Below are 25,442 nucleotides of genomic sequence, written 5' to 3' on the forward strand. Positions count from 1 at the left end.
ATTGTTAAGAAACCATTTGCCATTGGAGTTGTGGAGAAATTTTAATATACATTTATAAAAACCTATGAAGGAGTGAGATTAACTGCCTCAGGAGTCAATTTTGACAGTCAAGTCCAAGAACTTCATTCATTCTATGATTCTGATCTCATGGAATTTAAACTTTTATAATAGTTGAATTATGTAAATGTTTAGATTTGGAAATTTGCTTGAAATCAATGAATGGAAAAGCATTTAAATTTCACTCTGCACTCGAATGGAAATTATGGATTTGATGGGCTAAGTATTACATTCTGATACATAGTGGTCCTTGACTACTTGCCTGATGGGTATTTTATAAATACTTGCTCAGATATGGAGTATCTCAATATCTCAGATGGAAGAGCACCTTAAATCTATATGTTTTAGTGATTTTTTTTTTTACACAGTTTCATGATCACTCTATCTATACTTGCTTTTCCACATAATGCTAATTAATTGTGTGCAAATCCTGTTTTCTGAAAATTAAATATGATGACAGCCGTTAAATGTTAGCATTTTCTACAGGCGTCATTAACACTTTAGACATTGCGATGACTCTGAGAGTCCTTTGCTGATTATAAACCATTTTTTCTCAAATGTAATGAACTATTAATTGGGTCTACATTTTTAAATATGCTCATAAAGTGATATTTTCAAAGCATTTAGCAAAATTTCTAAGTCTTTCAGTGACTTTCAAATGAGAAAGCGATGCTGCACTAAAATTAAGAAAATATTTAATCTCAAAACATTGGATTCAGCAGTTGAAATTATCATAAATTAGATAGTTAGCATGCCTCCATTGAAAGGAAAAGAGAAAATCCTGAAAGGGCTGTTTAATGACCCATATTCTAGTTATGTGCCCCAGCTGAATTTATGAAAGAATGGTAAATGAGAATGTATACCTATTAACTACAGATGTAGATTGGTGTAAACAATAATAAGAAATTGGCAGATATTAGTTTAGTTTTTTTAATTTCTGTTCATGCAATGAATAAAATGAGCAAAATATCTGGCAGTAAAAAGCAAACAGAAAATTAATTTTTTGAACTACTTAGAGGTTTAATTTGATGGAAAAGTAAAGAGATTACAGTTAAATATTCAAATGGACATTCTCCATGTCTAAGTAACTTGCTCGTATGTATTTAAAAATATACAGTGTAATGCAGTGTAGTCCCTGCAAGGTGGAAAGAGGGGTGGTAAATGTGTCAGCATGTCAGTCAGCATGTCTCACATTTATGGGATTGTGTAAACCGACAATTTGCTTGCATTGGACTGGCTAAGCACCTAGAACCACGAGACACAATTTGGCCAGTATTCTTTAATGTAGCATGGGTTACTCAGCACTATGAATTAAATAGTAAAGATGAGGGAGTGGGGGCCTGGAAAACGGAAGTCATTGAAGAGACGAAGGATGTGCGAGGCATCTTGGACATAGGTAGGTAGGGAGGGATTGGACCAAGGGGGATAGGATGGAGTCGAGGTATGTGGAAATTAATTCAATGGGACAGGAGGAAGCAGAAACAATGGGTCTGCCAGAGCAGTTCTGTTTATGGATTGTGGGGAGAAGGTAAAACCGGGCCATGCGGGGCTGGGGATCGATAAGTTTGGAGGCCAGACAGCCGGAAGTGATAAAATCTGAAATGATGATTATGTGAGATTATGGCCTGGTGCTCTTCTGTGGGATCATGGTGCAAGGATATGTAGGGGGTGGTGTCTGAAATGGTCTCCTGGCCTCAGCCCAGTAAAGTTCAGCGAGGCCCAGAACGCCACCCATTCCTTCTCTCCAGAGATGCTGCTTGTCCCGCTGCGTTACTCCAGCTTTTTGTGTCTACTTTTGTTTAAACCAGCATCTGCAGTTCCTTCCTACAAGGATTAAATGCCACCTATCATTCACAATTGATTTGTTTCTGTGATTTGACATATCCAAGGTTTCCTTCTCGAGTACACTCGAGCTAAGTTTTGGTTTAACTATATTTCTAGTGTAGACATTAGGAAGAGTATTTGCTTTCTTAAATGGAATGAGTGAATTGAATCTCTGCATATTTCAGTGCACTAAATTGTGGTTTCTTTTGATGTAGGTGTTTTGCACTGATTGAAATTAGCACACTGGAACAAACAAGGGAAGAGACAGAAACTGAGAAGATGACTCATGTGGAAAGCTTGGTGGAACTTGGGCTCTCTTCAACTTTCAGTACTATTCTCACGCAGTGCTCCAAGGAGATTTTTCAGGTACATGGATTCATATCTTTGTGTTGATAATCTCGGAATTTACTCAGACAAATTGCAAATAACTTTAAAAATAATAGTGAGTTTTAGTTGGTGCTCCCTGTTTTTTTTTGTTTTTTTACTGTTGAGATGAAATTGGGTATTTGCACCAGGATTAACAAATAAATATTAGTTTAGAATAACATTGCCAGCAAAAAATAGCTCTGTAAAGTATATTCCAGTTTTCCGAATATGCAAATCAGAATGCCTGTTTTAAATTTCTTGCAAGTTCTATGTATGCTGATTAGAATATAGAAAATAAGGATTCCATGCTTTTCCTGCCCTAATTAAATTACTTCTGCTTTTTACCTAAAGAGTATTGTAATGCAATAAGTTGTAATTGCCAACTCAATGTGCATTGAAATAAGCAGAACTGCAGATGAACTGGCTTGAATATTGGCCACTGGTGCCAAGTTTCTTTTTTTAATACTTTTAATTTGGACATTTTTCTGCATGTCAGGTTATTATTAAAATAGTTACAATATTTATAGATATTTGTTTTAATTCACTGAAAACACAGAGTTTGTGCATTCCATTCTGTGATGTTCAGAGCCAAAGCCAAAGTTCATGAAAATGAGTAAAATGAAACCTTTTTTAAAAAATCGTGTATTTGAGGGTGGAGGCTGGGAAGAAAAGGTGAATAATTAAGTGGAACCTTCTTTAGTAAAATAAATAACAATAGAACATAATGATCTGCTTATCCATTATCCATATTTTTAGGTTGCTTTGGATAAGGTGTTTAATTTCGCTGCAACAAACATTTTTGAAACTCGTGTGGCTGGCAGAATGGTGGCAGACATGTGCCGGGCAGCATCTAAGGTTTGAGTCATCTGGAATTAATATAATAGACATATGGCTGAAAATGTGCGTTTTCATTTTAAATTATTGGTTACATTTATTCATTGTAAGATGCATTTAAAAATTAAAACTACCCAATGTTTTTTAATAATTGGAATAGGATGTAATAGGACCAAGCATTTGCTGTTGGGATTGATGAGTTGTGAATTGTGTAAGTTCTATAATTATCTGTTCAAGGCCACTTGATGTTTTTGTAAATTTAAAGGTTAAATAGATAACATCAAAAATATGACTTTGTGAAACAATTTAGTATTCACAGTTGCAAATAAATGCTAGATTCCAAGGCTGTTATTGCTTTTGCATTTTTAAATTAATACCTCATGCTGACTATTCTTGTTTTAGGTCTATTACTTAATAGGTCCATTCTAAATGTTGTCATTCTCCGACCAGTTGCCTCTCAAAATCACCTTGCTGACCCCCACTCAGCCCTTCTACGCCTGATAGGATAACCTGTGGTTCTGCTCGTTTTTTTTCTGCTTTTGCGGTGGTCCAGCTTGTTTCTGCAGTTAAATGCTACTGAAGGACACTCATAAGAATGCTTGTGGGCCATTCGTCCAAATGTCGGTTGCACTATTTTGGCTGTGGTGATGAATACCACATCTAATTTATATCTGCTATCTTCTACAGGATGCTTTTGAATGGCCTTTTATGAGAGTTGTTGAAGATCATTTATTGTAATTCGGCCAGATAGTTGGCTGAACACCAAAATAGATTATTTCTTGACATTTAAAATGATTCGGGAACATTTGCTCATACTTCTGCTATCCTGGTTGTTGCAAATATGTATGCAATAGAACGGTTGGCATTTTTAGAATAATAAGTATTATATTTTATATGCGATTGTAAAAAGCACTGCATATTTGTCATTGCTTTCCTGTTTTTAAGTAAAACCATTTAATGTAGATATTCTCTAATTTTACTATTTTTGTGTTTCTTTAGTGTCGTCCAGCAACAGCTTTGAAGCGATTTGTGCCACATTGCTGCAATGTAATAACTCAACTAACCATCAGTAAGTAATATAGATTTAACATACATTGATTACTGTGTTCACCTGATTTAATAGTGAGCTTGAACTTTTAATCTTATGTTCCAAAATTCATTGTAAATTGGTTTAAAAAATAACGCATCCTGGTATAAATTGCTTAACGCTTAGAGCAAATATGGTTTAGCCTAGACTTAGATAAAACTTGTGAACAATTCCTTTAATGCTCCATGATCCCTCAGCAGTGCCTGTATTTTATTTGATAATTCCTAATCTCTGGTCTTTCCCATGGAGCGTCCTGAATAAAGTGGACATTTTTGTCGCTAGAAACCTCTTATCTCCAGAGAATTCCACTCTTGGTGGCCTGATCATATATTTTGCGATTTCAGTTCAAACTGTGATGGCAGAACTAATCTGTGAATTATGGAATGAAAATATTTTTAAAATATTTTAAAATGTTTTAAAATTATTATAAATATTTTCCCTGTGTTGCTTTTGGTCACTCCTTTTTCTTTCCATTTATATTTTAGTACTGTTATATTAAATGTTCTCTTTTTTTTGTTTCAACATATTTTCAGTGCAATTGTTGTCTGTCAGACTGATAACAGCATTGTGTTGATCTGTATCAATTTAGTTTTAAAGGTAAAGGGCAGGGAATAGTTAATGGTAAAAGTACAATGAAGTCTATTCTGGAAGACCACTGAGCTATTTGACCCAGTTTTTAGAATACACTTTTTTTTGTATGTTTCTTATGATTTCTGCCTGCTTTTCGATACACTGTTTATTTTGAGGCAAGCCATCACTGATCAAATCTCAGGGCAGTTTGCCAGAAAGCTGATTTTTTTTTTAGTTGAAGATTGTGCTGGTCATTGCATTGTCAAAGAATCCAGGTCAATCACTTTGATTTTTTATAACAAATTCTTTATTGGTCGTCTAATAAGAAGACCATTTATAATTAATATGATGAATAAACTATCAGATGTGTTCTCCAAGAGGAAAACTAATAATTTAATGTAAGTACGTTAGGCTTCTTGTGAACAGTGACTTTGCAAGATTTTGTTTGCTTCATTAAATTTACAATTTGTGTTCTTGTCTAATCTGACAACATCATTAGCTCAGAAATCATAGTGGATAATCCTAGTTTCTAGGATGGTGAAGTCTGTAAGCCCCTGTCCCACTTAGGAAACCTGAACGGAAGCCTCTGGAGACTTTGCGCCCCACCCAAAGTTTCCGTGTGGTTCCCAGAGGTTGCAGGTGGTTGCCGGAAGTTGCAGGTAGTGGAAGTAGGTAAGGAGACTGACAAAAACCTCCGGGAACCGCACGGAAACCTTGAGTGGGGCACAAAGTCTCCAGAGGTTTCCGTTCTGGTTTCCTAAGTGGGACCAGGGGCATTATTGTCATGTTTACATGTAAATGTGATTGCAATATTATAACTGGGGGACTGGTTTGTCTTTCTGGATTTCTTTCTGAAAGATTGTAAAGATCACCATCAAAACTGAGGGGAAATTACAAAACAGACATTTAAGATTTAATGGCTGTGGTTTAGGGAGAGTTTATTAAAGTAATAAGGTATCATGAAAGAAGACCTTTGCAGTTAAATGAAATTTGGTAATTCCTAAAACGTAGTGTGTTGAAGATTAGAAAGCAAAGCCAAAGCGGGATAACTGAAAATTATAAACTAATAAACTGTGATCCGATTTTATTTGTGTTAGTGGTGAGATGAATATTCGTCCAAAATTTGAGGTTGAGGGTGAATAATGATTTACTGATGACATCAAAATTAGCTTATTTCTGATATTTCAACATGCCTGTGAACTATTCAAAAATAAATTGGCATGATAGACAGAAAGTCGGGTGCAACTGAATTAGATAGTAGTGGTGTGAAGCCTTGTTTTTCGGAAATACAGTAGGAATGAAATTATAAGTTGGGAGAGAAGAAACCTCAATTGTTAACTGGGTCATCCTCATCGCTGACCAGTGTAGGAATTTTGATCAGAAATTAACTGCAAATCTGCATGTTTGGGAAAGGGGATCGCAATATATTAAGATCTGCATTATTTTTCTTTCTTTATAGATGATGATGTATTGCAGGAACAGGAGTTGGATAAGGAACTGCTTTGGAATCTCCAGCTGTTATCAGAGGTAATCTTAAGAAAGTTCAAAATAAATAATAATCAAGAAGGTGAAAATCTTGAAATTATTCAAACAGAATTGAGTGATGATTTTCCTCAGTGCAGCATTTAAAATGTGTACATTTTGTTTTTTTATCTTTGGTTTAATCGGTGATTTCAATGGATGTAAAATGACTTTTTCAGTGCATTCTTCTCTGTATCTCATTTTCCGTTTTTGATTGTGAAAAATATCTCTTCTTATGTTGGTCAGATGTTTTACTGTGCCAAGATCACATCAAGGTTTGATATCTGGTTAAACAAAATGGAAAGAAACATTTATTTCGAAAGCATAAATTTAGCTGAGTGGATTTCAGTTGCAGCAAATAGTGTTTGAAAGATGCTACAGGTAGTAATTCAAAGTCACCAAAGTTTAATGCAACACCTAAATTTATTTTATCAGGTAACACGTGTTGATGGTGATAAGCTGCTGCTGTACAAGGATCAAGTTGTGAACATTCTGCGACGAACACTACACTTGAAGTGCAAGCAAGGATATACTCTGGCTGGAAATCTATTACATCATCTCCTTCGTTCAACTACATTAATCTATCCAACAGAGTACTGCAGTGTACCAGGTGGTTTTGATAAACCATTCACAGAATACTTTCCCATTAAGGTATAAAGTAGAGGTTGTACATAAAATGGATTACGGTATGACATAGTTGGCACCTAAAATTAGGCTCCACTGTACTGTTTTGTACTGTATTAACTTCTAATAAAATAAACAAAACAAAACAAAACAAAAAAAGAATATCATAAGATGTTATTATCTGACTTTTTATTTTGCTCCAGCAAAGAAACTAAAGCATTTTTCGCAATCAAACGTGTAATGCAAATGAAAATTATTATTGTTATGCAGTTTTATTCAAATTATGCACTATTTTTTTTTCTTTTGCCCTGTCTTGACCCAAAATATGACTATAGGATTGGGGAAAGCCAGGAGATCTATGGAACTTAGGGATTCAGTGGCATGTACCTTCTGAAGAAGAGATAACTTTTGCTTACTACTTGTTGGATAACTTTCTTAAGCCTGAGCTCTCCAGACTCCAACGATGTGCTGATGGAGAAATAGAAATGTCAAGGTTTGTTATGATATTATTAAAATTATATTGTTTTGAGAGAAACTAGAGGTATGGTTAAACGTATTGGCTTTTTTTTTTACTTAAAAGACTTTGGACAGGTACATGAATAAGAAAGGGTAGAGAGATATGGGCCAAACACGCATAACTGAGACTAAGTTAGATGGGGCATCTCGGCCGGCATGGACGAGTTGGGCCGAAGGGCCTGTTTCCATGCTGTATGACTATGACTATTATTCTTATCCCAACAATTAAATAATTGGGTAAAGGATAATTATTTTCTATCAGGACTTGACTCTCAGCTATTGTTTGGATGTTCCCATTAAGATCTAATAGATTTAGTTGGCTTAATAATGTTGTGCATTTGAATAAAGCTGTGCGAGTAAACGTAAACATACAGGGTGTAACCCCATTGATTTAAATTCAACATATACAAGCTGGTGACAATGAGCTGACTATTTCTCAGCACATACTATTTCATTCACCACATTTAAATGTTCGCGTAAAAGCGGTTTTGTTTTTGTGCAGTAATACGAATATATTAGAAAAGCTTGAATATTATCTACAAACTCTTGTCCCTTTTTTTTGTCTTTCACTGATTGAACTAGAGAGATATAACTAGAATTAGCCACATGCAGTCCCATCCAGCTGGAGAATGATAGCAAGACCCAGTTGTATCTGGTGAATGATCTACTTTTGCCCTGACAGAGGCTGTATTTTAGGGTATTTTAATATTGAAATTGCAGTGTTTCAGAATCGAGGGGAATAATTTATAATAAAAATTGTATTTTTATGCTTGAATATAATTATTCAGAAAATATAATATTTTAAATGGGTAATGTGAGGAAAATATTTAAATTCTTCTCAAAATATAATTACATCCATCTTTCTCCCCAGGGATGATATTCACCAGAGTTTATGCATTGTGCAGAACTGCTTGATGGGCTCAGGGAGCCTGTTGCCCTTCCTGGGAGGTGACCCCATACGTGACTTGTAAGGACATTTTCTGTTGAATATTGTGTGTTAAATATTTGTTCATACAAATCCTGTTGCTTGCTCTATCCATATTTTCCTTGGATTTTGTTTCTACTTCCTTTGACTTGTGGGTGGCACAGTGGCACAATAGTGGAGTTGCTGCCTTACATCTCCAGTGACCAGGGTCTTTCAATGGTTTTTTCAATAGTTTCTTTATTCTCACATGAACCAAGGTATAGTGAACTACTTTTTTCTGCATATAGCTCAGCAGGACTATCACCAGCTCAATCACCCGGTTAGAACAGCCCACTGAGTCTGTATGCAAGAGGTGCTATTTTGGCGCAATTTTACAGTCCCAGCTGCAGCTGACACCTTCATTCCAGACGTCCCACGAACTGTCGTTTCTATCCTTGCACGGCCATCTTCAGTTCTTGTTTCTCCCGCAGCCGACCCTGAGGGCGCAGACAGTAACATCTCCCCGGTTGTTCAACGGTCGAGCAATGGTCGGCATCTCTTTACGTCCTCCTCTCCGTGGCTTCCCTCTCCAGGCGGGTCCTGATTCCGTGGTGGGTGAGCCAGGCTTGTTGCTGGGGTGGGCTGCGGCTGGCTGGGATTGCTTTCTCCGGCACAATCTCGCAGTTCTATCAATACGGGCGCTGTCTGACTGGAGTTTGTACCGTTTTCCATGTGATCTTGAGGGTTTTCTTCAGGTGCTCCCACATTTCCTCCCACATTCCAATGTGCCGGTTTGTAGGTTAATTGGCTTTTGTAAATTGTCCCCAGTGTATAAGATGCGAAGGTCAGATATCATCGGACTGTACAGGTGATTATCGGCCATCATGTTTCCACGCTGTATTTCTAAACTAAAGTAACTAAAAAGAATGCATTCTTGACTATGTGAGGATTTTATATATCCGTGCAAACTCAGTTATTCCTTTGTGTGCAAAGAAAAACATCAGGAGGCTATTTAGCCATAGGAGGCATCGCATATGAACCATGTTACTACCTGCTATCTATGACCATGCATTTTATTTTGAGACTGTTTGATATCACTTAGAACAGTCCATCATATTTTTCCTCTCAATCTAATGTAGTATCCCATTGTAATGAAATATATGCAGGATTCAACGATTCGGATCAATTAAAGGAGGAAACACGTGGTGAAGAGCGCAAATAACTATTTATTAAAACAAACACAAGTAAAACACACAAACCCTATCAACTATCAATAAAGTAACAACACAAAATAACAGGTCTCACGCCCCTCTGCGTATTCGAGTCTCCTGTCTGCAATGGCACACACCACGATCCAAGTTATTTTTCTTTCTCTCATAATTTCTTTGAGAATGTAATATTATTCTAGTCATTAGCATTCTCTGCAAATGGAGTGTGCTGAAATAATTTGCACAATTATTTTAATGAAACATTCACTGTAATATACCAGGGTTTTTTTTTGCGCAATTATTTAAATATTTTCCTGTTTATATTTCATAAATACAAAACAATGACAAATGTAACAATGGAATAACATCTCCAATTTAGCAGTTCCACCCTGTTGACATTCTCTGTCTGATGATGTTAGCTTGTGTCATCCATTGGAGAAATGCTTCATTAAATGGATGTTAACATGAATGCCAGGATATTCGGCATTCTTCAGCATTACTCCACTTTGATACCTTTGGGGATTGGAAATATTGTTGCAAAACTCTGCATTGATCTCGTTATTTAGTTGTCTTTAGGTATTCCCAAATTAGTGGTTTATTGAACCTTTTTAATGATTTCAATTGCTTTCATCGTCAGTAATATGTCTGTTGAAGTACTGATATCCAGGTTTAGCCCCAGCTTTAATGTGATGCTGCTTGGCCGTTGTAATATTTAAGGGTTATGTAATTATTGTTTTGCAGGGCACCAACTCTAGTATCTTTGACGGAGACCAAACTTTGCACTGGTGTTAATTATGGTATGTTGTAAAATGATTTTTACTTTAAAGTACTGTGAATGTTGGGAATCTGAAGTAGAGGTTAAACATGATGGAATTACTTGAAAAGTTGATATGTTAACATTTCCCTGCATAGGTGCCAATTCTTGCAAGTACAAAAGTCATGATTTTTTTGGCAGATTATTTGTTGGTATTATTATTATGAGACGTTAAAATGGCATGCTAGCTTTAGGTTTTGATTTATTGGTCTCTCGTTTTTCAGCAACGATTCTTTAATGCTCAAAAATGCTTCTTTTAAAGTATTGATTTCCATGTATAACCCTGGGAGATTTTGAAGTGACAAAACATTTGTTTAAATGTGCATCTGGAGGCTTGCCCCAACAATGTGCAAGGGACCAAACTAAGTTTTAGTTAAGAGTGTAGAAAGGAACTTCAGATGCTGGTATGTACTGAAGATAGATAAAGTGCTGGAGTAACTAAAGCGGATCAGGCAGCATCTCTGGTGAAAAAGGATGGGTGACGTTTCGAGTCTGAAGAAGGGTCTCGACCCGAAACATCACCCATCCTATTTCTCCAGAGTGGCTGCCGGATCTGCTGTGTTACTCCAGCACTTTGTGTCTATCTTACGTTTTAGTTAATTTACATTCTTTGAATTGCATATTTATTTAAATGTATTTAACACCCTTGACTTGTGGAACTTATGACGTTTTTATTGTTAAAATATTTTAATGGATGAATATATTTGAATACATTTAGATTGTTTTCAAATTCAAATGGTTCCTAATGATGTAACACTCATTGGCAGTCAACTAAGCTTGGGTTTTGTTTATTTTGCTGTCAAAGCTCTTCTTCAGCATTTTAATAGGCAGAGCTTAGTCTTGCCCCACTTCACCTCTCTGAGCTGGAGGGCTCTACCACAGTGCACGTCCTGCCATTGACGACGCAGCATTGATCTTGGGATGCAATAGTGGCAAATCAGGGAGGTTTGCAGCTAGGTACAAAATCTAGGATAATATTTCATGTGGATGAGCTTTCATCAGAACAATTCACTGACATAACTTTGCACGTCTTCACAGATGCTGTCAGATATGCTGAGCAATTTTTACCATTTTCTGATTTTTTAAATTCTATTTAGGTTCAATAAATATATATACGTTTGCTCTTTGATTTCAAAACTTCCAAACACAAATAAGCAATGAAAGAAACAAAGGAATTGAATTTTCAGAGGTAGACAAAAATGCTGGGGAAACTCAGCGGGTGAGGCAACATCTATGGAGCGAAGGAAATAGGCAATGTTTCGGGTCGAAACCCTTCTTCAGACTGAATTTTCAGTTTATTTTGTTGGAAAACAATTTTGCTTTATGAGAAATTGACCCTCGTATCTTACATTTTATTGATGTTCCTTAATAAATTGTGCTGGTTGTTTGTGAAGACAGAATTGAACAAACAGTGTCATAGAGTGATACAGTGTGGAAACAGGCCCAACTTGCCCACACCAGCCAACATATCCCAGCTACACGAGCCCCACCTGCCCGCATTTGGTCCTTATCGCTCCAAACCTGTCCTATCCATGTACCTGCCTTAACTGTTTCGGAAATGTTGGAATAGTCCCAGCCTCAACTATGTCCTCTGGCAACTTGTTCCATACACCCACTGCCCTTTGTGTGAAAAAGCTACCCCTCAGATTCCTATTAAATCTTTTCCCCTTCACCTTAAACCTATGTCGTCCAGTCCTCGATTCCCTAATGCAAGAGACATCTAAGCATCTTTTCTATTTCTTTCTAAGATACTGATTTTCCAAGTTATTGACTAAGATAGTGTTTATTTCTAAAGGGCCTGTCCCACTTAAGCTATTTTTTAGGTGACTATTCTGTCACCACATGATCTCTTAGGTGACACTGTCACCACCGGGGAGTTGCCTGTATGTTCGTGAGAGTCTCCTCAGTCGCCCAGAGAGTCGTAGTGTCTTTCTGGCCGTCTGGATTCAAAGACAGTCGGCGACAGTGGGTTTGACGTTAATGAGCGTAGCTTGATTTCTCCTGATGTAGGTGCTGTCGTAGTTGTCGCCAGGTTAACGTAGGTTGTCGCCAGGTTAACGTAGGTTGTCGCCGGTGCTGACTTTGTTGTTAAAGTAATGATTCTATTTCAAATTTTATGTCGAAGGGGGGTCCAGTCGCCGGTTTCTCGGCGACCTGATACATCTATGACAGTCGCCTAAAAATAGCCTAAGTGGGACAGGCCCTTAACTATCTTATGCAATGTAATTAGTAATTAATGCTTATCATAATGACAGATTTTAGAGCCATTTCCTATGAAACTAACTGCGGAAGAAAGTCAACGAAAACTTGTTTCCCGAGTGAATAAATGAATAAAAGTCGATTTTTAATTCCATTGTATGGTCCTACTGTGTCATATAATTTCACAAAATGAGCATGTTAGCTTCTGTTCATTTGTTAGGATATTTTTAAAGATGCCTATTGTAATTATATTGAGGTTGAAGCCTAGTATAAAATACATTATGCATGCAGTTTATTACGTTTCAAAAACTGTAGCCAATTGTTTGTTTATGTTGATGATTAAAATTATGGTATCATTTCTGATCTATGCTCCAATCTTCTGCTTTTTAGATACTACAAGAGAAAATTACAGGGAAGCAATTGCCCAAGTCATGAGAAAACTGTTACGTATGTATCAAAAAGAATGATAACATGAATTGGTCTTACATTTTGAAAATATGCTGTATAATTGTTAGTTGGGGATTATTATCACAGGAATAGTCTGGCTAGGGGGAACCTGTATGGGCCTTCAGCATTGCAATTGGACTCTTATTTGTGTTCCTCATTAATTATAACTTGTATTTGCAGCTTGTTTTTAATGCCATATCAATGTTCAGCCACTTTAGTTCAGTTAACATTGAATATGGTGGAAATTATCCATTTAACGTTTTTGGCTCGAGATATTTGTATAGGTTTCTTTTTTCCGTGAACGAGGCATTATTGCTTCTCAGAGGCTAAGAGTGACTAAACTGGTCAGAATGAAATAAAGGCACCTCAGGTTTCACGCATGTTTTTGAAATAGCGTATTTGTTCCTTTGGTAGACAAAAATGCTGGAGAAACTCAGCGGGTGAGGCAGCATCTATGGAGCAAAGGAATAGGCAACGTTTCGGGTCGAGACCCTTCTTCAGACTGATGTCGCGGGGGGGGGGGGGGGGGGGAAGAAAGGAAGATGCGGAGACAGTAGGCTTGTGGGAGAGCTGGGAAGGGGAGGGGTAGGAGGGAGAAAGCAAGGACTACCTGAAATTGGAGAAGTCAATGTTCATACCGCTGGGGTGCAAATATGAGGTGCTGTTCCTCCAATTTGCGGTGGGCCTCACTCTGGCAATGGAGGAGGCCCAGGACAGAAAGTTCGGAATGGGAGTGGGAGTTAAAGTGCTGAGCCACCGGGAGATCAGGTTGGTTATTGCGAACTGAGCGGAGGTGTTGGGCGAAGCGATCGCCAAGCCTGCGCTTGGTCTCACCGATGTAGAGCAGTTGACACCTGGAACAGTGGACGCAGTAGATGAGGTTGGAGGAGGTGCAGGTGAACCTCTGCCTCACCTGGAAAGACTGCTTGGGTGCTTGGATGGAGTCGAGGGGGGAGGTAAAGCGACAAGTGTAGCATTTCCTGCGGTTGCAAGGGAAAGTACCAAGGGAGGGGGTGGTTTGGGTAGGAAGGGCCGAATTGACCAGGGAGTTACGGAGGGAACGGTCTCTGCGGAAAGCAGAAAGGGGAGGAGATGGGAAGATGTGGCCAGTGGTGGGAATTTCGGTTCCTTTAATACCAAATCTTGATTTAATGCGGTGGTAGTTTTGGAATAATGCACTCAAATTTACTGCTGACAGTGTCGTCGTGTATATGTTTAATTTACATGTTTTTGAATTGTGAGCTGCTTTTCAAGCATATACTAGCAATGTTACAAAATTTTGAGATTTTAAAAATCAAGTCTGTAATTTATCCCATCAGATAAAGCATAAAAATAAGTTTAATTTGACACCTAATTCACTTTCATATCTCAAGTATTTAAAAAGTTATGGCCATTTTCATACTCGGAGATGAGCATCTTGTTCCCTATTGATTTTCTATGGACATAACAAAAAAGTTGTGATCGTGAACAGTCAAAAGCCCATAACTTTCTTAAAAATTAAGAGAACTGAATGAAATTTTCAGTTATCATAGATTGAAGCATTCTGAAACAAATATAAAATAATCTTACTTGGATGACCTGAAATTAAAGCATATAATTAGTTAGTTACCTAATTGTAGCTAATTTCAGACTTCAATTACTAGATCTAAACATCTATCCATTTCTTAATAAATTATTAACATTTTTAAATAGCCTAAATGTCCAAATAATATTCACAAATAATTCACAATAAAACATGATTTTTAAATCTCATTTACATTAATTTATAGACCAAATGGAAGGAATTCAGTGTTCAATTGCTGTAAATAAATGCCCATTTAAATCAGCTTTCTAGTGGGATCCTGTGGAACGCGCTGGTTTAGAACGTTCACATTGCGGTAGATTTGTGCCCTCAAATGCCGAGAAAAATACTGCGCGATATAATGGGGCCAAATTGAGCTACTCGCAATATTAAATTTTGTATAAAGGGATCTTTAGAAGCCCTTTTTAATGTAAAAATATACAACCTAACTTCTGCTATTTGCTTTATGAGACTCTGCGGTTGCTGGCGGTCGCGGGTTTAGAGATTGATTTTTAAACTACTATAACTATTATACGAGGCCTTTAAACCTAATAATAGCTTTTGCGACGGGGTCTTCCAGCGATTTTTCGTTAATAATTAACTAGGCTGAACATCTTCGATTTGAACAGCCTAGAGAAAATCGCGTTTTAAACCCGCCCCCTCTAAACGGCACCAAAATCGCGCACACGGGCAGCGTCATATTTTCAAAGACGCTTCAGGTAGGCTTTGCAACATACCTACATATACTGTAACCCCCTCGTAAATCCCAAGGCACCTGTATTCATCTTTTTTCCAACAGCATAAAGCTAAATAAAAGCATAAAGCCCTGGAAATAATATTTCAAAATTATTTTTCACTTTTTCAGATCACATGCTGGATAATTCTGAAGATGACACAAAATCCTTATTCATAATTATTAAGGTGAGAATGAAAATCAATTAAAAAAGATACATTTTGTGAGCATGATGCTCTATTAAGTGCATTGCCCAGTGATTGAACAATATTCATGGGAAGCTAGGTTTATATCTGGTTATATCAATTCAGTTATTTGATGCACTTTCTTCCACAATTGGACATTCTAAATGGCTTTAGTATTGTCAATTTTTGCAGATCGGTTATGGTTTATCCCCCAAAATGTTTATACCCATTAACATTGATGGAGATTGTGTGCTTGCAACGCAACACTTGAAGAATGCTACAAGATAATGAGCTGGCTTCTATATATTTATTATACCCACACTCCAGTATGAGGCAAGAAAGTTGCTGCATTTTACTACTGTCAAATAAATATTGTTATATATTGATTTCAGATTATGGGTGACTTGCTGCAGTTCCGTGGCTCTTACAAGCATGAGTTTGACTCCAGATGGAAGAGCTTTAACCTTGTGAAAAAGTCCATGGAGAATAGGGTGAGGATGACATTGATAGCTCTTTCTTTGAACACAAATACAAAAGTTCCACTATTATCTAAGGTTGATGTAACTCAGATTTTGTTGAATAATGTACTCTGTATCTATCGCATTACTGTGGATGGAGATTGTGTGCTTGTGACGCCATGGCCATCTGTGTCATTTGCATTGGTGCAATTATTTTTTAATCTCAACATGTAAGTTAACACTTGAAGAAAGCTACAAGATAATGGGATGGGTTATATACATTTACTATCCCCACACTTCAGTGTGAGTAAAGAAAGTTGCTGCCTTTTATTGCTGTTAAATAATATATTCCCTGACCATTTTAGATTTCCACCTCTGCCTCATTTCACATCCACTGAATAAAATAGTCTAACCTTACTTTCACCTCTGTCTTAACATTCCCCACACCACTTTTTTTGTTACTTTGTTGCTAAATACACAATTTATCGAAAGTTCTTCCTGTAACATATTTCCTCTGGCCTACCGATTGAGTTTCCCTAATCTAGTTTTAAATTTCCATTTAGAAACATAGAAATTAGGTGCAGGAGTAGGCCCTTCGAGCCTGCACCGCCATTCAATATGATCATGGCTGATCATCCAACTCAGTATCCGTACCTGCCTTCTCTCCATACCCTCTGATCCCCTTAGCCACAAGGGCCACATCTAACTCCCTCTTAAATATAGCCAATGAACTGGCCTCGACTACCCTCTGTGGCAGAGAGTTCCAGAGATTCACCACTCTCTGTGTGAAAAAAGTTCTTCTCATCTCGGTTTTAAAGGATTTCCCCCTTATCCTTAAGCTGTGACCCCTTGTCCTGGACTTCCCCAACATCGGGAGCAATCTTCCTGCATCTAGCCTGTCCAACCCCTTAAGAATTTTATGTTTCTATAAGATCCCCTCTCAATCTCCTAAATTCTAGAGATTATAAACCAAGTCTATCCAGTCTTTCTTCATAAGACAGTCCTGACATCCCAGGAATCTCCTTAACTCTATGATTTCTTCCTAGTTTTGCATTCAAATTCTTTGGCCTTATCATGTATCCTCCAACTGAAGTGACTTTAAAGGGCAGGTCATGTCACAAACTGAACTGCAGTTTCTAATTACACAACTAATGCAAGGGACATTAAAATCTATGGACATAGTTCATGGGGATACCAAGATGAACTAAAAATGAGCCCATTTAGGTGGGCATTTAAGGAATTCATGGAATTTCATTGAAACACTGATCTGATCTGATCTGTATTTATGACTCCAATATCCTGTTGTGTTGCAACAATGCAAGAATTTCATTGTCCTATCTGGGACACATGGCAATACACTCTCTTGACTTGACTTGAATTTAAGGAAAAATAATGAAAAGATGCAAAAGTTGGTGAGACTTTTGCAGCAGAAACAAGGGGAAGAGACACAAATTGGATACGACTAATAGTGTTGGAAACCCAGTTATTACTAAGAATTCTAGTGCTCCAGTACAAAAAGTAACGAGAAGATGACTAGGGCTTTTTTATAACTGGAGAATGGACATATCAACAGATTTGCTGAGCATAATTAGGGCTCTAAAGATGAAAATTTGAAGGAGAGATTACAAGGTGGAATTTTTAGCTTAATATTCCACAGAGAATTTCTGTCCAGTTGCAATATGCATCCAATAGAAGAGAAAATGTAATGGGTAAATCTTGGTCCTTCTCTCTGGATTTCCCACATTATAGTCCACGGTGGTCTGGGAGTTTTTTCCTTCAGACCTGCCTTCTAGTTATCACTTGCGGACCATGCTGGTTTATGGGATGACTGTGCCAGCTGGATCTCCAGCACGATTGGACGCGGCATTGCAAAAGGGATAGCTGTGGGGAAGAGGGTGAGTGGTATAAATAAGGCTGGCATTCCCTGGAAGTTTAAAGTAGGATTTTGTTGGGAATTAGCAGATGAGGTAGGGAGAGTGTTTTTTGCCACAGGGGTATCCAATAAAAGGAGAAACTTTACAGATCAACTTGATCCTTTTCTTTGGAATTCCATCATTAAGTTCCACTGTTCCATTTGTTTTAAAAACATGATTATTTTTTCAGTCACACTATCTGTGATCGTTTCCCTTCACATGTGTTCCATTTTTCTTTTTCATCTGTGTAAGCCCCTTTGGTATTCTACCAGGGTTGAAAGGGTTGCATAAATCCTGCATCTGAATCTTTCTTCAAAGGGAAATCCATCAATATTTGGGATTAAGATTCATCTGTTTACTACTTCCTGGATAGTCCACTTTATTTGTGCCTTAATGAGTGCATTGCCTAGTCTGAATAGAGTGTTGTCAACACAGCTTCTGCATGATAGACTTGTAATCAGCTGTCATTTGATTTATTAACTATTATACTGCAATGATAGTAAACAGTCAACACTTGAGTTTACTTTCATTTGCTTCAGCCTATTTTGTAATTCTTCCATCACTGTTCAATATAGAAGCATGGCTCCATGTTTTTCTAATACTATTTTAAAATTTGCAACCATATCTATTGAATTTAATTAGCCCTCAAACTACTCAATTGGTCTGGGTATTTAATTGTTCCGCTGCTTCATCAAATTCGGGTTCACCAGTTCTTTATGTATGTTCTCAGTGTTCAACTTATGTTTTGAATTTTGACCGTTGATGTAGATCAGAATCAGAGCCTTGGGTAAGGCTTTTTGGTTTATCTTTGTACGTCTGTCCAGCTTGTAATCATTACCATAAATAAGTCATTGCCATTTCCACTACCTCAGTTAATTCCATACATAATCTTATTTGATGTAAATAAGTATATTTTGCAATATTGTGTTTCTAAAATATTGTTATTCTCATTAATGTGTAGCTCTATGGGAAGAAACAACATATCCGAGCACTGCTAATAGATCGAGTTATGCTGCAGCATGAGGTAGGATTGCTTGATAACTAAACATGATGTTCATTGCACTGAATTGAATTAATGTTTCTGAACACCATTTGTACTTAAAATGTGGACGAAATTATAATAGAAGAACATTTGTGAGAATTTAAAGTCTTTGAATGTTATGAGGTATCACCAATTTCTCATTGTTCCAATTGTTTTATGTACAGCTACGAACATTGACAATGGAAGGCTGTGTATACAAAACAATTCACCGTGATCTGTTGCGAGATCTCCTGCTATTGTCCACTAGTACATACAGTCAGGTGACTTTTTAAAATTCTTATCTTTTAGAACAATAAGCTATTTGTCGCATCTAATCATTTTGCTTTTTTTTGCACAAACGACGTTGTGAAGAAGAGGAAGGAGGTTCTGCAATGTGAGTTTAGAGAGTTAGGAAGAAGACTAAAAAACATGACTTCTAGGGTGGTTAGCTCTGGATTGCTTCCTGTACCTGGTGCTGGTGAGGGCAGGAACAGGGAGATAGGGGATCCGAATGTGTGGCTGGTGGGCTGGTGCAGGGATCAGGGATTTAGATTTATAAAATCACTGGGATCTCTCTGGGGTAGGGGTGACCTGTACAAAAGGGGTTATACCTTAACTGGAGGGGGACAACGATCTGGCAGGCAAGTTTGCTAGTGCTACACGTGTGGGTTTAAACTAAATAGCGGGGGGAGATAGGGGTTGACAAATTGGGAGTATAAAGATGGAGTTAAAGGGGAAGTGACTACAGGAAAAGTTACAAAAGCCCAAATTAATGGGAAGGAAATTTTGAGAAGGGATAAGAGAGTAAGGTCAGGGCCAATGGTGATGGGGTGAAAGGGGACTAAATACCGAAGTTAAAGTGTTGTATATGAATGCACGAAGTATAAGAAATAAAGTGGTTGAGGTTGAGGCTCAGTTAGAATCTCTCAGTGTCCAGCTGCAAATAAGAAAATAAATTATTTAGAAGGATAATAAAAAGCTGGCTCTCAAATTATATCATAAAATACATTTAGTGTTTCCCGCAGCATCCTATTATGAAACCAGATAAAGAGGCCTTTTACTGTGGAATTACTGTAGAATTGTAATTTCAGACTGACATATTTATGTTCATGGGCCTGTCCCACTTGGGCCTGTCCCACTTGGGCAACTATGTGTTCGCCACATGTTCGCGGGTGGATGCCGGGAAGTCGAGGAGTTCCCACATTCTGGGAACTAGTCGCGGCCTCATTATGGTCGCTGCGAATTTTTCGACCTGTCGCTGTTCCAGTTGCTGGTTTTTCAGGCAACTGCCGGCAACTTGACAGCCTGAAAAATTGCCTAAGTGGGACAGGCCCATAAGGCCAGTTGTTTTGCAGTGATTTAGCTTTATGGCAAACATTTAAAACTGATCTTACCAGAAAGTGAACTGAAGTAGTTTTATGAACAAGCAAAGAATGGCCAAAACATTGATAATTAGGGAGATAATAAATATGAGAGTTACCTGACATGAAACAGAAAAGCTGGAACGGCGCTCCCGTGAGGGGCTGTGACGCCCCCGTGAGGGTGGCCTGGCGAGGGGCTGAGGGAAATGGCGCTCCCGTCGGGGCGGCCCAGCTCGAGGGTAACGGCGCTCCCGTCGGGGCAGCCCAGCCCAAGGGAAACGGCGCTCCCGTCGGGGGCGGCGCAGCCCGAGGGTGGAACGGCGCTCCCGTCGGGGCGGCCCAGCTCGAGGGCAACGGCGCTCCCGTGAGGGCGGCCTGGCGAGGGGCTGAGACGCTCCCGTCGGGGCGGCCCAGCCCGAGGGAAACGGCGCTCCCGTCAGGGCGGCCCAGCTCGAGGGCAACGGCGTTCCCGTGGGGGCGGCCTGGCGCGGGGCTGAGACGCTCACGTGAGGGTGACCCGGCTCGGGGCTGGAACGGTGCTCCGGTGGCTGAGACGGCGTTCTGGCGGCGGCGGCCTGAGTCCGGGGTTCGGCCGCGGGCCAGTGGACGACGTCGTCAACAGCTATGTCCGCTGGACTGGAGGGCGGCAGCTTCGACCACCCCGGGACGCGGTGTTTGAACCGGCCCGTTCGCGGAGCTCGGTGAGCCGCGGGACTGATTTACCATCGCCCGGTGGGGTATCGCCTCAGCGCAGAGGGAGAAGAGGAGGGAAGAGACTGCAGCCCTAAGATGATTTTTGCCTCCACCACAGTGAGGAGGTGCTTGGTGGACTCACTGTGGTGGATGTTAATTTGTGTTTACTGTCTGTTCTGTTGTCTATTATTGTATTATTGTATGTATGACTGCAGGCACGAAATTTCATTCAGACTGAAAGGTCTGAATGACAATAAAGGAAATTCAAAACATATCTTCCAGCAAATAATAAAAGAGAAAGCAAAATTACATGAGGGCAGTAAAATAAATTATAATGGGAATGAGGAAATAGTTGAGCAATTTTGTATCTGTTTTCACAGAAAAAGATGGATATGTCTCTGATATAATGAGGTACCTAGCCTATACTGCATTAGACCTTAAAAGTAATTAATGTCAATAAATTACAAAATAAACCGAGGAGACTGAAAACCAAAATACGCTAGCATAGATAGTCTATATTTAAAAGAGGGGCAGCTGCAGAGGTATTGAATGCATCGATGGCCATTTCCCAAAAATTCCTGGGTTGTGTGATAATGGGAAAATACTATAATAAAACTGCCACTTAAGAAAGGAATGTTGGACTGGTACCCGGACGTGGCGTCGAAGAAGCCGAAGCGAAGAAGTGGAAACCAAATAACCGAACGGAAACAACGCCGAGAAGCCAAATAACTGAAAGGGCGCAATGCCAAAAAGCCAACTAACCGAACGGACGCAATGCCGAAAAGCCAAATAACCGAACTGACTCAATGCCGAAAACCCAAATAACCAAAAGGGCGGGAAGCCTAACAGTCAACTAATCGAAAGGGCACAATGTCGAAAAGCCAAATAACGGACATGACGTCGCCAGGGGGGGGGGGGGGGGGGACGACTTGTCAGCGATTGGTCCAGACCCCCGCGTCCATCACATCACAAGCCGGGGGATACGGGTGGGTGGGGGACATTTTCCCACACAAGACCGTCCAGGGCTGGAGGGTGACTGGGCACTCTGAACCCGAGCACCAAAGTGTAAGCGGCCGAAGGAGCGCATCCCTCGGGACAGCCCCCACTCCCCCCATCCCCCGGGGACAGACATTGTCAGCCATAGTAAATAGCTTGTAAAACATGGGGGGGACACAAATTTCCTGGCGGGCCGATGACAAGTGTGCATGACAATGAACAATTTTATCTCCTCCCACTACCCCCCCCTGCCCCTTGACAACAAGAAGCACATTTTATTTATTGATCAAGGACAGTAATACCATATGGTTGCCTGCATAACGCACACAACAAGCTCCCAAGCACAAAACACCAGATAATCTGTATTTTTTCAGTTTATTTGCAGTTCATTTGTTTTTTTGATGAGTTTGAGTTTGTGAGGTACTGTCAGAGTAGTCTAGGTGAGTTATCGTAGTGCGTTCTGTAGACTGCACACACCAGAGCCATGGTGTACCAGCGATGGAATGAATCAATCTTTCGAAGTGCAGGTGGGCTGCTAATCAAGTGAATTGCCTTGTTTGAATGGAGTTAAGGTTCTTTAAGAGTTGAAACTGAAATCATCCAGGTTAGTGAAGAGTATTTTGTTGTATTGCTGCCTTGTGCCTTGTAAATGGTGAATGATTTGGGGGTTACAAATGGTGTTTCATCTGTCACGCAATATTCAACCTCTCGCAACCACACTGTTGAGGAAGGGTCTCGACTCGAAACGTCACCTATTGCTTTTCTCCAGAGATGCTGCCTGACCCACAAAGTTACTCCAGCATTTTGTGTCTTATCTCCGGTGTAAACAAATCTGCAGTCCTTCCTACACAATATTCACATGACTGGTTTGATTGAGTCATTAGTCAGTGGTAATCTCCCCTGCATTTTAATGGGTGATGTTGGTTGGTGAAAATTTGCACATGCTTGTACACAAAGTGCAAAAAATTAATATTTAGGCATTGGAAGCATTTGAGAAGCCAATTGCTCTTTATTGCAGAAGAATTAGCGTATAAGAGCTAGAAAGTCTTGCTAAAGTTGTATTGAGATTTAGTAGGACCAAATTTGGAGTACTATGTTTTCATAGAAACATAGAAAATAGGTGCAGGAGTAGGCCATTCGGCCCTTCGAACCTGCACCGCCATTCAATATGATCATGGCTAATCATCCAACTCAGTATCCTGTACCTGCCTTCTCTCCATACCCCCTGATCCCTTTAGCCACAAGGGCCACATCTAACTCCCTCTTAAATATAGCCAATGAATTGGCCTCAACTACCTTCTGTGGCAGAGAATTCCAGAGATAATTTCTGTATTGATATTTAATGTTTTGAAAGAAACAATTTTCTCTTTTGCTCATAATGATGTATGTATTTTCAGGTGCGAAGTAAAGCCCAGCATGTTTTCTTCACGGCCTTGGGGACTTACAATTTTTGCTGTCGAGATCTTATTCCACTGGTGCTCGAGTACTTGCGCCCTGACAAACAGGATATAAGCCAGCAACAAATGAAAGTAAGTATTTTATGAAGAGTTAAACAATCTTAGACTACATAGTGATCTAGTTACATGAAATTGTTTTTCCATTAACAAGAATCTCATGAAACTATCTAAGCTTTTTGTGATTGTTATATATCTTTAGCATATTTTCTCTTATTCAAGCAGTGTTGGAGAGCTTCATTACATTGGAAAGTCATGTGTGAGGTCTTAACTCATTTATTTTCTGTGGTTGAAATCTTCAGAATGTTAGATTGTAATAAATATTTAAAGACTCAACTGTTAATGTTTCTCTATGGAGAAGACCAATAAGTTGGTTTATTTAATCAGGCACCCGAGTGTTAATCTTTGTAAGCATAATCTTTGCAATTTACTTTTTTTTTTTATAGCCCATACACATTGCTAGATTCAGAGTTTGCAAAATTTGTGATGGTGATGTAATTTTATACCTGCTGTATCTTGATCAGTGTATAAATCTGTAGTAGCTTTATTCACTCGAGCAAGACCAGAAGAAAGTGGGGCTAGGTGAATAATCTGTTGGGCAAGCAGAATCTTGTCCTGCACATGGTCATTTTGTCTGTTGTTTAGAAAATTCAATGCTTATGTGTTCGGATTGGGCTCAGCTATTTTTTTGTTTGAGGAATTAGTTTAAATTTAGACGAGCTGTTTGTGGCAATCATCACTTTAAACAGACATTTTTTTTCTTTCATCGACCAACCCGAGTGTTAATCTTTGTAAGCATAATCTTTGCAATTTACTTTTTGTAAATGACAGATGGCACAATGGGCTAAGTGTTCGACTGGCAACCTGAAGGTGGCCGGTTCGAATCCTGCTTGGAGTGTGTACTATCGTTGTGTCCTTGGGCAAGACACTTCACCTACCTTTGCCTGGGACTAGAGACGGAAATTAGCTACTGATTGACTACAATCTCGCATATTTACATGCAAATGTTCATTAATATGCACTGTCCCTATAAACAAATTATTATTATTATTAACTGAGGGTTTTGTTATTTTGAGCTGGGTCACTCCTGACCGACTTTGAACTCTGCTGCCACAATTTAAATCCTTTCAAAACTGTAGAGATGGATTCTGAGATTGGCCTGATCTTAAGATAATTTATATCGAAGGAACATTTTGTTTTGAGATTAACAGCCTATTTGAAATGCATGTGATCTTCAAGTTGAAATGTGCTTTCATGGAGTATGATTTCAGTGGTTAAGGGTGTTTGGGCCTCTGGTTGTGCAGGAGATATGCTGATAGTATTTTGGTAGCATGCTTATGAGGTTGACCTGATTGAAGTCCCCGGCTATAATGAACCGAGTCTTGAGGTACATCTTTTCAAGGCTATTGGTGACAGTGTGTAGTTCCTCAAGTGCAAGCTTTGCATCGGCCTGGGGTGTGATATAGACTGCAATCTGGATTGCCGAAATGAATTCCCGCGGCATGTAGTAGGAACGATATTCCAGTTCTAGGGAGCAGGGGATGGCAGGATTGCCATGTCCGAGCAACATGCGAAGCTAACGCAAAAGCTGACCGCTCTTCCCTTAATCTTGACCAAGGACATCGACGATCTATCTGGTGTAGTGAGATGCCCTTGGGTTGAATGGCACAGTCAGGTGAGGCAGGCATGAGCAGGCATGAGCAGTGTTGCTGTAAAACAGAAAACACAGCAATCCCTCCATCCCTACCATTATTTGAAATCATGAAATATTTGTTTCTTGTTCCAATTAGAAACATAGATAGAAACATAGAAAATAGGTGCAGGAGCAGGCCAGTTGGCCCTTCGAGCCAGCACCGCCATTCATTGTGATCATGGCTGATTGTCCCCTATCAATAACCCGTGCCTGCCTTCTCCCCATATCCCTTGACTCCACTAGCCCCTAGAGCTCTATCTAACTCTCTTAAATCCATCCAGTGACTTGGCCTCCACTGCCCTCTGTGGCAGGGAATTCCATAAATTCACAACTCTCTGGGTGAAAAAGGTTTTTCTCACCTCAGTCTTAATTGATCTCCCCTTTATTCTAAGACTGTGGCCCC

General features: G+C 39.2%; 1 protein-coding gene across 4 annotated transcripts in view; it reads left to right on the forward strand.

Annotated features, from left to right (window-relative positions):
• The window catches only part of psme4 (proteasome activator subunit 4), a 99,567-nt gene that overhangs the window by 37,648 nt on the left and 36,477 nt on the right, over window positions 1-25,442 (forward strand). For all 4 annotated transcript variants that reach the window (XM_033025231.1, XM_033025228.1, XM_033025229.1 and 1 more), the window contains 14 exons: window positions 2,097-2,247; window positions 3,004-3,102; window positions 4,081-4,150; window positions 6,198-6,265; window positions 6,695-6,910; window positions 7,219-7,376; window positions 8,271-8,366; window positions 10,253-10,308; window positions 12,915-12,971; window positions 15,398-15,453; window positions 15,843-15,941; window positions 18,783-18,845; window positions 19,028-19,123; window positions 23,290-23,421. In XM_033025231.1, coding sequence (XP_032881122.1) covers window positions 2,097-2,247; window positions 3,004-3,102; window positions 4,081-4,150; window positions 6,198-6,265; window positions 6,695-6,910; window positions 7,219-7,376; window positions 8,271-8,366; window positions 10,253-10,308; window positions 12,915-12,971; window positions 15,398-15,453; window positions 15,843-15,941; window positions 18,783-18,845; window positions 19,028-19,123; window positions 23,290-23,421 — 1,417 coding nt within the window. The remainder of the gene's footprint in view (window positions 1-2,096; window positions 2,248-3,003; window positions 3,103-4,080; window positions 4,151-6,197; window positions 6,266-6,694; window positions 6,911-7,218; window positions 7,377-8,270; window positions 8,367-10,252; window positions 10,309-12,914; window positions 12,972-15,397; window positions 15,454-15,842; window positions 15,942-18,782; window positions 18,846-19,027; window positions 19,124-23,289; window positions 23,422-25,442) is intronic.

The sequence above is a fragment of the Amblyraja radiata genome, chromosome 8 (genome assembly GCF_010909765.2).
Source record: "Amblyraja radiata isolate CabotCenter1 chromosome 8, sAmbRad1.1.pri, whole genome shotgun sequence".
NCBI classification, from domain to species: domain Eukaryota; kingdom Metazoa; phylum Chordata; class Chondrichthyes; order Rajiformes; family Rajidae; genus Amblyraja; species Amblyraja radiata.